Source organism: Cyprinodon variegatus, unplaced genomic scaffold, assembly GCF_000732505.1.
Source record: "Cyprinodon variegatus isolate N-32 unplaced genomic scaffold, C_variegatus-1.0 Scaffold110, whole genome shotgun sequence".
In the NCBI taxonomy this organism is placed as follows: Eukaryota; Metazoa; Chordata; class Actinopteri; order Cyprinodontiformes; family Cyprinodontidae; genus Cyprinodon; species Cyprinodon variegatus.
In genome coordinates, this window is record NW_015150563.1 from 1,045,220 (window position 1) to 1,058,959 (window position 13,740).

The window sequence follows — 13,740 nt, forward strand, 5'->3', positions numbered from 1 at the left end:
AATTTTCTGTCAGTGACCCGGTCCAGTTAATTTTCTGTCAGTGACCCGGTCCAGGTCATCTCCTGTTAGTGACCCGGTCCAGTTAATTTTCTGTCAGTGACCCGGTCCAGGTCATCTCCTGTTAGTGACCCGGTCCAGGTCATCTTCTGTCAGTGACCCGGTCCAGTTCATCGTCTGTCAGTGACCCGGTCCAGTTCAGTGTTTCTCTGTGAACTCTAGTGATTAATGAGGATCATCTTCATCACCTCCCAGGTTTAATAGTCATCCTCACTCTGAGTCACAGATTAGATTTTAACCATAAACTGCTAATCTGCTGTTATATTTAACTGTGTATAACAGAAAGGATTTAAGCTCATTACTAATATTAGGACTTTTATTGTTTTTTACTCAAAGTCTTTGATCCTCACTAAACTAACTAAGCATTGACTGATTATTGCCTTTATCGTTGCTGCCAAACCAGGTTTCTTATTTTCCAGCCCCCCACTCCCTCTCTGCCCCTCCTCTGAATGGGCTGTTCCGTTTAATCTCGTTCTTCGGACCGATCTTCAGCAGCAGGTTCCGGTCCGTAACTCACCTCCCAGTCGGTTCTGATGAGGTTTCTGATCCGGACCTGGCAACTGGACTCTGGTCAAACCGATGAAAACAAGTTGAGAATCAGCTGTTCCTCCTTTTCCTTTTCCGGTTTCTTCTTCTTCTTCCCTTCCTTTCTGCTGCCTGCTGCCACCTACTGGCCTGGAGTGTTAGTTCTTGGCCCGTGGCTCAGAGAGGAATCTCTGCAGGAGCAAGAACATTGCAGTAATCTTTAACATGTCCTGTCTCTGGATGGAACCTCCTCCTCATCCTCCTCCTCATACGGAAGGAGCAAGGAAAACACAAACCAGAAATGAAATGATTATGATGATTAGCATGCAGGCTTTAGACCAGATCATTTTAACAGTTTATCTCAATGATTACTGCAGATTAAAGGCTGAGGTTCACAGACTGTCCTCTTTATTTAAATAACTGTTTAATCCTATCAGTTAGCAGTGACCAGGAGAAGAAAGGAAACAATCATTGCATCACAACAAGCAAGTATTAATGGTTTATCATAAAGCAACTTCTATACTGACTATTTTGCTGGCCAATTATTCTGTAAATTATTTCTGTGTCGCTCTGTCAGCTAAAGGCATGTTTTATAGTCTGTATAATCCAGTTAATGATTAATCAATTAATCTATTAGCTGTTTTTTTTTTTTCAGCCCTAATGCTGCTGTATTCAGATGAAATAACTAAATGAGTCTTTAACATAAGTGACATAGGAAGGAAACCGTTTCTTTGGGATAAAAATGGTGGATGATGAGTTAAAGCATAACAGTCTGGCAGATGTATAATCCTTTACTGCCTTTAAGGTCTCTTAAGAACTCTGCAAAGAGATCTGCAGATAAGCTGCAAGGAGGGTTCACAGGCACTGGCCAACATCTTAGAAAAATCTGAAACCATTAAGCCCATTGGTAAGAAAACAGTGGCTTCCATGAGTGTCTCTCTGCAGCTCATCAGCTGCTTCCATGAGGCAGACGCAGATCGTCTGGGTGCTAATCAGGCGCTGCTCATAACATCACTACATTTCTCTGTCACCAGAAACTGGATCCTTCCTCTGATTGTTTGGAGGAAACCAACCCTCATTCTCCTCCTTTCATCTCCAGCCTTCCTCTGGCTGCCCTCCAGCCAGGGGGGAGATTTACCATTAGGCAATACTAGGCAGTTGCCTAGGGCCCCCAGGAACTTTTTGTTTCCATGTTTTCCTTATTTGTGCACATCAATGATGTTTTTGATTCAAATCCTTTGGCTAAACGCTTCCTTTGGCTAAAATGCCTCAGAACTTCTTGGGGAATCTACAATATGCAGTTTTCCTTTCTGCCCACTGGGAGGCGCTGCAGAACAACAGTCTATGATTGACCACCTCCAACTTTACCCCTTAATGACTTATATCGTAGTTTTTTACTTGTTTAGAAGAACACTTTAAACTCTACGCACATCTGTTCGATCAAAATAATCGAATTCAAAGCAGAAAAGACACAAAAAAAACATCGTATTATTTGTATGGGCTTTTTCCCCTCTCACCCCCAGACCAGCAGGGGGCGCTGCTGTGTTTCTCTCCGGGAGAAGAGGAGAGTTGGCGGTAAAACTTGTTTATTTGGATCGAAGCAGAGCTGCAGCCTAAACCGAGCGCTGGTCAACAATGAGACCGGAGGCCTAAAGGACATCTGGGAGGTAGGGGGACATCCTGTCTGTCTCTGCAGTGTGTCCACATGTCCTTTGGTTTACTGGAGAGAGGCAGACAGTCTGGATTATCTGCTAAATTAAAGCGGCTGGATTCGGTCTAAATGTGTTTTAGCTGAATTATCTGCCGTTTGGTTGAAGACTGAACACCATCTGATCTGGATGGAACTAATAAGAAATATAATAATCTGCTTCATGTGATCATCCAGCGTTGAATGGGATTAATTTAAAAATAATGCAGAATATTCTTCTTAAACAGCATCTTTTCTTCTCTGGAAATGGGTTTTCTCATTTAGGGGTTTAAATCATTTAGGTTGAAATTCCGTTTATTTATGAAAAACAAAACATAAACCCATATAAATAATAATTTTGGGTGTGTGTATACATTTTCTTAAATTAAACCATTTTTTTTTTCAGGTCATTTCTAAATGAGATTTTTGAACCTTGGAGTTTATGATGAGTAATGTGGTTCCAGGTTTTTGTTTTTAAATCAAACTTTAATAAAATAAAGATGCAGAGAAGCGAGAGGCTCTCTGTCTTTTCCTTGGACCTTCAAAATAAAAGCCCTGCATTATCTTAAATCGTTCCTTTTCTCTCTAAATGTCATCCACTGCAGCTTTTTCCCCACAGTCTCCATCTGCGGTTCTGTTTAGTCCTCAGAGGTTCTATCCGGTGGTTCTGCTGCTTTCTCTGAACACCTCCCTGTCCTCCTTCCAGATGCATCGGTGGGATCTGTCTCCGTTCTCTGTGACTCCTGCAGCCAGCCTGCTGTCCAGATGTGTCTCCATCGGAGCTGTGTCCCAGGTCAGGACATCCTGTCCTCCCTCCTTGTCTTCTATATGTTCTCCTGCTGACTGAGCAGCTGGGTCAGCAGTCTGGAGGTTTTCTCCTCAAAGCTCCTCGTCTTCCATTCAGTTTGATTTATTTCTATAGCATTAATTCACATCATGTAATCTCAGGTCACTTTCCAGTTCAACCAGATCATCCAGTCATCATCCAGATTGATTAAAAGTTTTCTATCTAAGGAAAACCAGTTGATTGCATCGACTCAGCAATCACTCACACTAAGCATACTTGTAGCGACAGTGGAGAGGAAAAACTCCCCTTGAACAGGTAGAATCCTTCAGTAGAACCAGGCTCAGTGTGAGCGGCCATCTGCTGAGGCCGACTGGGGTTAAAGTTCCAGCATTGCATTGGTGTTGAACATGGTAGCTGACAGAAGGTTTCCTGGATCATTAAGACCCTGAAAGTTGGACGTCTTCAGTCTCTACAGCAGTGGGTCTGATATGATGTCTGGGGGGTCACCAAGTCCTTCTGGAAAATATGAATTAGCCAAATGAATGTGGCCCCACACTGTGGCATTAGGACGGTGTGAGGGGCGGAGCCAAAAAATCAGGGAAGTACAGTACAGTAAAATCTAAGAAGTTTATTTAAATGAAAGAATTTGCAGAGGGTTTGTTGTGTGGTTGCACATGCGGCCATCACAGACGGCGAGCAGTTGGTATCGATCTGGCTTTTTCTCACCCTCAGCCTTAACTAGGCTCCTGTCTGCCAGCGGCTGCAGAAAGTGTTCACAGACAGTGACTGAAATAAAATATAATATTCTGCTACTTAAACAATAAAAAAGGGTCGTTGCATCTTTATTAAATATTTCAGAGATTGGTTTACTGTAGGGCTGAAAAAAATGTATTGGATTAATTGATTATTGAAATAATCATCAACTAATTAAGTCTTTGCTTAATCGTTATCTGGTGAATAGAGACTCTAAAAGATGCCTTTAACTGACAGCGACCAACCAAGAGCAGGAATTCTTAGAAAACTGTAAAAATATATAGAAACATTTTTCCATCTAAGTCTAAGCAGAGATGCCCAGACTTCCTGATCCACACACCTCCACCTCACACCAGGCAACTCGGAGACATGTTCCTCCAGCGTGTCCTGGGCCTCCCACCAGGCCGCTGGAGAACCATGGCCTCGATTTGGAGGAGCTGATTTTCATTCCGGCCGCTTCACACTTTGCTCTAAGCCGCAAAGTTTTTAAAAACATTTTGCATTTTAGATAAATATCTAGTTCGTCTGTCAGTCTGCTCTATCCAAAGATGGAAAAGCTTTAATTTCACCTGGTTTAATTCTTTATATAATCTTTTTGCTAACATATTATTAATCAAAAAATGATCAAGGGATGAATGGATTAGCAAAACAATGGTTAGTTTCAGCGCTAATTCATTGCGTCATCCATTGAAGGTCATTGCATCGTGTCTTTCTATGAAAAGCACGGTCAGGGAGAAGTGGGGATAAGGGAGGCGTGTGTCTCTGTGCACAGCTGGAGCTGCAGGGGCCTAAACAGGGTCTGAGGGCCTGTGCTTTGGAGGTAGCCTCTCTCCCCTGGCTAACTAAACCTAAAGTGGGCTTCGACCCTCACATCTTTAGCCTGCATGTTTGCCAGAATAAGCAGCTTAAACTGTTTCCTACAGGCTCAATGTTGACAGCATTCAGAGAAAGCTGTAGCTGTGGGAGTGGATGGAGGAAGGGTTGAAATGTTCCCAGAGGACTTTATGGAGAGTTGTATGAATAAAAAATCAAACTGTGAAATGAATTATTGCCTCTAGTGATGGGTCCATTAACAGCGATGCCTGCATGGAGCCCATAGGGCTAAACGCTGCATCGGTGCGCGTGTGGTTTCCAGAAAGTCATGTGACCGATCCAAAGTTGTTTCTAACTGACTGACTCACTAAACTGTTTAAAAGCGTATCTATCAACATGATGCATCTGATTAAAAAAATGTCTCATCTTTTGCAGTTTATCATTAAAATGATGCAGAATTTTGGAGCCTAAAAGGAAAAGGAACGTTTCAGCCGTTTTTATTTTCATTTTCTCTTTTTTTTTTTTTTCCTCAGTTATCACTCAACTTATCTAAATTAAAGTTAATTTCAAACTGACTCTTAGTTTATTTACTGTTTTTAATATGCTTATTGTTTTTAGAAATTTGATTTAAAATCCTAGTCCACAAGCGTCCTTATTCATATTTTCCTCCTAAATTTTCACGTTATGATAAATGTTTACATTATTTATTGGCTGCATCTAAAAATATCAAAGATATTTTCAATTTAAGCATAGATATGAAATAATACAATATAACCTACAATAACTTCAATGATATAATTGTTCTAGGTCATCAAATCAATTTAATTTAGTCTGTCCAATTAGCTGCCTGTAGTGTCTTTAAATGTCCAGCAGGTGTCAGTATTCTGTAAGACAGAATCAACACAGCATCAATACAGTTTGGCTTCAAGATGCCTCATTAACCATCACTAATTAATCAGTTCAGGAATGATGCAGACTGGAAAATAGGATTGGATACGGCAGCCGCCATCAGAGCTGCAGGACATCCTGCTCCATCTCCTCTGATCCTCCATCACAGGCTGTGTTCTCCACTGTGGAGGGGTTCTGCTTGTTGGTAGCAGCAGAGAACGCAGCACCGTCAATGATGGTCTGTTTCCATTAGCATCCACCTTTTCTGGGTGACGTACAGGGAAAAGGAATCCAGATCTGGACTCATCAGAAGCTGCTTTGTTCAAACATCCAAAGAGCTGCAGAAAGCATGGCTGCTCCTACCAGGAAGATTTCTCAGGTTTCTCACAGAAACGCAGAGGTTGGAAGTTAAAGATCCACGATGGTTTTATTATAGAGGTTAAGTTTGTGTTATTTGTTTGAAATTTAACAGCAAAATGATGGGATGTAGCGGCTGCTGGTGCTCTGATTGGAAAGTTAAGAGTTAAAATTAGGATCCAGACTCAAAAGGTTGAGACTTGCTGCTCTGGAGGACAGGGCCTCCGCTACCAGCAGCGGCCGCTAGGGGGCGCTCCTGCTGCAGGATGGGTGACCTTTAGAATGTTATCTCACAGGCGCTCTGATCCAGGACCGCTGGGCCCGGCTGTTCTGGTGACTCTGTGGTTCTGTTCTCAGGGGGAACTGGACCAGGCCTTCTCGGACCCCGATCCCGTCGTCTCATGGCGGCTGCGTGAGGCGGAGTTGCAGTTCAGGAAGCAGAAGCAGCTGGAGGAGGTAGGTCCCCCCAGAACCGGCCGGGTCCATCAAAGCTGCAGCCTGAAGGCGGGTCCTTTTTTTTTTTTTTAAAGACCCGACCAGAATCTCGTCCCTGATGGTATCCTCTAGGGTTCTGATGGGCCTGATCCCACCCAGAACTATGGGCCGTGGTTCTGTTAGCCTTTCAGGTCCTGTCGCCTTTGCTGGGAGAACCGGCCCAGTTCTGGTTCTTTAGGGAGAACTGACTGGTTCTGCTCTCTCCTTCTGATCCAGGTCCAGCTGCAGCTGAAGCTCCTGAAGGTGGAAGAACAGAGCGCCGACGTCACCCAGGGCTTCCACCTCGGTGAGTCGGACCCGGTCCACCAGAACCAGAACCTTCTGCTGGCTGATTAGCTGGATCCTCTCAACATGAGATCCTGCAGGAGAGTCAGAACCTTTCTGGGTCTCAGTCTGACCTCTGCTCACCGTCGCCCCCAGGTGACAAGACTGAGGAGCTGCAGCTGCTGGGGAACCACCTGCTGGACGTTTTGAAGGACCAGAAGGTTCTGGTCCAAAGGCTGATGAGGCCGTTGGCCCGGACCGGTCTGCCCGTCCCGGCCCACATGCAGCGGTAAGAACTGGGGAGGTTCTGTCAGGATTCTGACCCAGACAGCAGCTAACCGGACCACTGGTTCTGCCTGCTGTCCCGTCTGTGCTGCAGCTTCGTGGTGGACTCTGTCAAGATGATGATTGACTTCATAGAGCGTCTGGAGGAGAAGCTAAGCTCCGCCCACTGTCTGAACGCCACCAGCGACCGCCTCGCCCTGCTGGTCAGTTCCGCTCCAGAACCACGGCTCCGAAGGCTGCAGACCAATAAGAACTCAGTTCCTCAGCCTGGGTCTCACTGTGAGCCGGTTTCAATTCAATTAAGTTTATTTCTATAGCGCCAATTCACAACACATTACTATATCTATGCTCCGATTGGGAGCATAGATATAGTAAAGAGAATTGGTCCCAGCACTGATCCCTGTGGTACTCCACAGGTAACCTTTGAGACAGGTAAACTGAAATTGATCAGATAGATAAGATTTAAACCAGTCTAGTTCTGTTCCTTTAATTCCAACAAAATATTCAAGTCTTTCTAAAAGAATATTATGGTCAACTGTATCAATGCAGCACTGAGATCCGACAGGACGAGCACAGGAACAAGTCCATTATCTGAGGCCATGAGAATATCATTAGTGACTTTCACCAGAGCTGTTTCAGTGCTATGATGAGCTCTAAAGCCAGACTGAAACTCTTCAAAAAGTTCATTATGGTGTGAGTGATTGCACACTTGTTTGGCAACTACTTTCTCAAGAATTTTAGATCAGAAAGGAAGATTGGATATAGGTCTATAATTGACCAAGTCATCTGGGTCAAGAGACGGTTTCTTAAGTAAAGGTTTAATTCCAGCAACCTTAAAAGCCTTTGGTACATATCCCTGTAACAGAGATAGATTAATCACATCTAAAATGGAGGAGGAGATCAAAGGGAATACCTCCTTAAATAACCGGGTTGGAACTGGATCTAACATCCAAGTTGAAGGCTTAGATGAAGACAATAGTTCTTCAGAACATCTGCAGAACATCTAGTCTCCAGGAGAGGCCAGCCTCAGGACGGACCATCAGAACCTTCAGCTACTACATAGAAAGAGCAAACAGAACCGTGTTCTGATCCGAGGTCCGTCTGCTCTCTCTCTCTCCTCTCAGGAAAGCTCGCTCGCCCTCCTGCTGACCCTGGCAGCAGAATCAGAAACTTTGTTCTGCAAGATCCAGCAGTGGAGATCCGTCAGCATCAGCAGCAGCTCAGAGCCTCCGTCTTCTGGGCCGTCGGCCCCCTGAGGGAACCAGACCGGACCGGTCTGTTTAGCCCAGACTGAGATCATCTAGATTTTGTTTTGTGTTTTTTTTTAGAGCAATGCGTTTATTGATTTATCCTGTGAGTATCTAAATATTTCATCTGTACATCACAAATACAGAAATGTGAATAAAACTTATTCAAGAAAACTTCCCAGATTTGGGTTTGACTGAAACTCATCCAACGGTTCACAGCAACAGATTCAAACCCATCTTCAGGATCTTGATTAAAAGACGTTTCTGCACAGAACGAAGGAAAGGTTCCCAGACTCTCCCAAACATCGAAGACTTTTCCTTTCTACAGCAGGAAATCCTTTCAGTTTTAGTTTAACAGTTATCTAGATCAAACTCCGCCCCTTCAGCATCAAATGTTCGCTCTCCATCCTTAGCAGCCACCAGGGATGATCAGGTGTGGAGGGCGGGAACTACCTGAAAATCAGTCAGACAGTAGATCAGATATATTCACTGAAATACAAGAAACACTTAATATGTTGGGGCTAGTAGGAAATTCTGTTTGGGTTCCGGAACATAACGAGATTAAGAGGAATGAAACGGCAGACAGGATGGCTAAGGAGAGAACCAATAAGGTAAGGATAGATATTAATGTTAGCTTTAGTATAATAGAAAGTGAGGGTATAATTAAACAAAAGAGAGGTGGCAAAGGTTATGGGAAGAAGAAAAGAAAGGAAGGCGGTTTTATAAGATCCAAAAGAGAATTGGACAGATGAGAAGAATAGAAACAGAATTATTTCACGACTTGGAATCAGACACACTGGATTAAATAGAGAATTATTTTTGATAGGGAAATGAGACGGTGGAACATGTTATTTACAGTTGTAGGAAATATTTGATTCAGAGAAACAATAAACTAGGAAAGTAATAGGAAAATTAAATTGGATACGGTTGATTTACTGCAAAAGGAAGCAAGATATCAGGCGACATTTGAGTTTTTGAAACAGCGTAAGTTGTGTGATAGGATGTAGGTTTTTTATTTTATTTTCATGTGGTCAACACTCATTACCTAAAGTTTTTGCCAACCTCCAATAAATGTCAAGAAGAAGAAGGAAATACCTGAAACCACTGATCTCTATTTATTCCCTGCATTGCAGATTGGTAAAAAAGAAGAACCTGTCGCCATATTGATACTCCCTAGTTAGACCGGTTGCAGTGTAAACAATCTTTGCTCTACAGCATCGAACAATGATGATGATCTCATTTTCAGGGGGACTTAAGACTTTTAACATAAAGATAAATTCATCACTTTGACAAACACTGGCTGTTTCATAGCATCAGTAGATTACTTTAACCTATTATAAAAATAAAATAGGCCTTTCACATTGCACAGTCATTATGAAGTCAATTAAGTCTATAAATATAACATACAATATATATATATTTGGGTCAAATGTTTGAGTCGCTTTTTTCTCCATCAATATAACCTGCAATATATTTCATGAATTTTTCAAATGAGAAATACAACAAACTACAAAAACGACAGCATCATCTACTGAATAAAGAATTACTACTTTGACATTTCTATTTCCTCTACTTTCTATTTTCTAACGTTGGACCCAATGTCAGTGGCTAACTCAGTCAATGTCTTCCAGTTAGTCTCAGCCAGACTAATGTTACACTACATACTGTACAGTAGGATCCATCGGCTATCGATGGATTTATTGCTTAGTTCATCCACTGACTGGGAAATTACCTGTGGAACGTCTTCCTGCAGCCAGAAAACTGCTGGTTTCTGCAGCCAAATGCTGAACAGGGAGGCATTTTAACTGTGTCTGTAGGAGTGGGGAGTACCAACATGGTGGACGGTGGCTTCACTTTTTTGGGGGCAATCAGCAATCCATTGAATAATTAGAGATCAGTGCCTGAAACCTGCAGGACAGAGGGGCCTGAGGAGCAGGACTGAGACCCACTGATCTCCAAGACTGCAGCCGTGTGGAGCCTGAAGCTCCTAGACCTCTGCTAGAGACATAAACCCACTATGATTAAAGTTTCTCTATAAACGCAGAAACACCAAATATACTCACTACCAAACCATCCCAGAGGAATTTCAGGATCAACTTCAATTTTATATCATTAAAATGAAATAGAATGCATAAAATCGCTGCTGGGGCCTAATCAGTTATGGTTACCGTGGCAACGCAACATTTAGTCAGAATTGCATCGTTAGTATAGTAAAAGAGGCGGCCCTCTGTGAGAGGTATAGCATGTGGCACGGCTCAGGTGAAAACTCAGAGTGCAGTTTTCAAAGCTGAATCAGTTTTAAAAGGAAAATATAAAAAATGTGTGATTTACTGATGTATATTTCATGTTCAGTTTCCAGTGATTAGTGGCACAGACATCCTGGGAGGGCAGAGACACGTCCTGTTCTTTGGTGAGATTCATTAGATAAACCTCAAGGCCACAAAAATAAAAAAGTTCAACATGTTAGGAAATCTGTGTTTACGCCTTGAAGCTTTCTCACTCCATCACAGAGATCACTCAGAGCAAACACTCTAAATAACACTTTATATTGTTTATGGATTAAATAACCAGGAGACATGGCAACAGATTTAGATAGAAATTATAATCTTACTCAGATCAGAGAAGTTGCTTAGCTACAGAAGGCAGTGTTTACCAGCAGGGCTCACCTCTCATTGAAGGGGCCCCAGATCACAGTTAGAGAAGCACTTTATACACCTCTAGTCTTGACACATCATCACATGTTAGCAGATGAGGAGACATTCATGGCTCCAGCCTCATCGATATATATATATATATTACTGTGTAGATTTAGATTTATTCATTTGACAGCGACAGTGTGCATTAATAAGCCTTCCTACAAATGCACCAGAATTCACCAAAAGGCTGTTTTCCATCTGTTGTTCCTGGACAAATTTTAAAATTGTCTAAACCTAAAAATACAAAAGAATTTTTACAGCGAAAAATTTAAACATAAAAAGAAAAAAAAAACAGCTATAACTCTTCAAAACTTGTTTAAAAATACAGAATTAATGTTTGCTAGACTACAGATTTTAGGTCAATAAAATAGAATAAAACATTCAAATAAAAATAATTACACCATTTATGTGTCTCAGATAAAAAAGAAAACTGGCTGTTCAGAAAGATCCACTGTGTCTTTGCATTTCTCTGTTACGTACATAATGGACGTAATATTATTATGGATTAGAGATAGGGGTATTAGACTCACAAATCAATGAAAATAAAACAGAAATGTTATGCCTTTTTTAACCTTAGGTGAAGGCATGAGGCAGAATAAGTTGTGTTTATGAATAGAAAATAAAGATGAAAGAAAAACTGAATGTTGGCGGTATGGTTTAAAGACAGGGTTTGATTTTTTTTTTTTTTTACAGAAAAATAGTCCATCAGAGTTAGAAATTTACAAAAACGACGAAGTTTTGTTTTTATGTGACTAATCTCTGGCCTTTTAATCATGAAACTTCCCCCGACTAGTGACACTTCTGCACTTCCATGTACAGCCCCCTAGGGGGAGCTAATCCACTGTTTACGAAAGCTATGATGACGCGCTGTTTCCTGTTTGGTAGAGTTGGATGACGCTTCTCTGGAGTACAGACCTAGCTGCGCTAACACTGTGGTTCCCGGAGCCCGAACAACCTCTCAGACCGGTTCCTCTTGGCTTCTTCGGTGCTTCTGTTTCCGGTCCTGTTGGTAAGGATGAGCTAGCTGGGTCCGCAGACGGTTTCTGTGTGAAAACACCGAACTGACGGCGGTGCCGTTAGCTGCTAGCGGTTAGCCCAGCTGGAAACAGCTGGCTGGCTGTTTGTAGCTGACGAAATCAGCCACCAACCTGTGGCCTTGTTGTTTTGATCGACCAGAATAAGTTTAAACCGGTTCTGTCACTGTTGACTCCTTTAGCTCGTCCCTCAGCGATGGTCGATAAACTGACGGCTTCATTTATTGCAGTCTAACAGTAGGAAGACCACCAACCCAACACAGCTTAGACTGCCAGGGTTAATACTGAAGGTGATAAAAGGAGGTGGTTAACGGACAGCCTTTAGATTATTACTGATTATTTCCCTTTAAAAACACCAGAGTAAAAACTGAAAAATTGAACTAAATAGAAAATAATCTGAATGAAACTAAAGGAGAAGGGATAATGGCTGAAGGATTGTCTTTCAGATAGACTGATGTTATTAATGGATTATAGGTTCAGCACCGCTCCCACCTGAGCCTCAGGCTGGGTACCGAACATCGGTTCTTTTATGGTACCGACCGAAATGCTTCGGTTCTACAGAGTATCGAAACATGCCTGGTCTTTCGGTACCAAGTTTCGGTGATTGGCTGTAACACTTAACGTGATTGCGTCATCTAGGAAAAATACACAGGTGGTCACGCCTACAGCCAGGGGTCATGTGCATCTGTTGTGAACTGGCTGCGAGCGTCGTGGAACCCCTTTAAAATGCCCCCCAGGTCAAAAGTGTGGCTTCACTTTATTAAGACTGATGCCAATAGTGCGCAATGCAATACATCGTGCACGGAAACAATTTAAGAGCACAAAGTTGCTCTTAAAGAGAGAAGAGCAGATGTGATGTTAAAGGCAAGACTGCCAGCAGTGTCTTTAGCAGGGACAGTCTCTGAGGACGGAGCAGCTCATCTCGCCACCACAGTCGCAGCAGCAACAGTTTCCCTCAGAGGCTCTGGAGATGTTCAAAGGCTGGTTAAGCATGTGGGACTAAGGAGATTTGGCTGCCATGATTCCCATTCAGCAAACTGGGAGCCTGCAGCCGCCATGATCAGGAAGAAATAAGCCTTCAGATTTGGATTGAAAAAGGAAACCGCTGCCATCGAAGGTGACGTCATCGTCTTCTTCTGCTGCTCAGCTCATCAACCTGAAGATGAAGGGATGAGATTGGTGATGAAAACAGCTTAAGTCCTCTGCCTGCGTCCTGCGCCGTCCTCTGGGCTCAAACCAGCGGCTTTCTTTAGTAATTTGGCTGCCAGTGGGGGGGCTGGGGGGGCTTCAAGTTTCTGGGCTGTGAAGAGGAATGTTTGTTCTCTGATGGGAAGGACTGAGTCGGATCTACTGCTTATTACAAATGAGGAGTTTCATTTGAATAGGAAAAGGAGAGAAGCAGTCTGGTGGTTAGAAGGTCATCAGACTCACGGCAGCCTCTCATTTCAAATTATGGGGGGAACGCCACCTCGCCATCAGCAGAGCAGGCTGACGGCGCCGCGTTAACCTGGTGGAAGAGGATGGAAAAGGTGGGAGCTGATGGGTCCTCCTCAGTGGTGTCAAAAGTTCACACATTTTTTACTTAAGTAGAAGTATAGATACTGCAGTTTAAAAACACTGGTAAAAGTTGAAGTAACAACTAAAAGTAAAAGTGAAAAAGTATGTGCTCTAAAAACTACTTAAAGTATAAAAGTATAAGTAACCTTTAATAAAAACAACCAGATGCCACTATATGAACTGAAAGCTTAATTTTTCTACTATTTCTAAAAATACTTTGAGATAGGGCCAAGGATGAGGGAGGTCTTGTTGGTCTCCATCTCCCGATACGCTCTCGCCTGTGTCCGACCTTTCA

The 13,740-nt window shown here is 42.7% G+C and overlaps 3 protein-coding genes across 4 annotated transcripts in view; 2 read left to right on the top strand and 1 right to left on the bottom strand.

Annotated features, from left to right (window-relative positions):
• The window catches only part of lrrc57 (leucine rich repeat containing 57), an 8,790-nt gene extending 8,096 nt beyond the window's left edge, over positions 1–694 (bottom strand). The window contains exon 1 of one of the 2 annotated variants that reach the window (XM_015374886.1): positions 575–694. The gene's annotated coding sequence lies outside the window, so the exon portion shown is untranslated. The remainder of the gene's footprint in view (positions 1–574) is intronic. The other variant, XM_015374885.1, reaches the window with a different exon arrangement.
• A 1,421-nt stretch (positions 695–2,115) lies between these two features.
• haus2 (HAUS augmin like complex subunit 2) lies at positions 2,116–8,323 on the top strand. Its single transcript, XM_015374916.1, has 7 exons — positions 2,116–2,249; positions 2,976–3,062; positions 6,225–6,323; positions 6,579–6,648; positions 6,783–6,915; positions 7,006–7,114; positions 8,036–8,323. Exons 2-7 carry the CDS (start codon positions 2,976–2,978, stop codon positions 8,165–8,167), a joined length of 630 nt encoding a protein of 209 aa, XP_015230402.1. The 5' UTR covers positions 2,116–2,249; the 3' UTR covers positions 8,168–8,323.
• A 3,402-nt stretch (positions 8,324–11,725) lies between these two features.
• The window catches only part of srp54 (signal recognition particle 54kDa), a 13,079-nt gene continuing 11,064 nt past the window's right edge, over positions 11,726–13,740 (top strand). Inside the window, exon 1 of the mRNA XM_015374951.1 lies at positions 11,726–11,863. The gene's annotated coding sequence lies outside the window, so the exon portion shown is untranslated. The remainder of the gene's footprint in view (positions 11,864–13,740) is intronic.

What these genes read in the sequence shown, in the direction of transcription:
- haus2 (XM_015374916.1), top strand. Translation starts at nt 2,976, where the DNA reads ATGCATCGGTGGGATCTGTCTCCGTTCTCTGTGACTCCTGCAGCCAGC. An exon ending in AGCAGAAGCAGCTGGAGGAG is followed by an intron (nt 6,324 to 6,578) that starts GTAGGTCCCCCC and finishes CTTCTGATCCAG; the next exon opens with GTCCAGCTGCAGCTGAAGCT. An exon ending in GCGACCGCCTCGCCCTGCTG is followed by an intron (nt 7,115 to 8,035) that starts GTCAGTTCCGCT and finishes CTCTCCTCTCAG; the next exon opens with GAAAGCTCGCTCGCCCTCCT.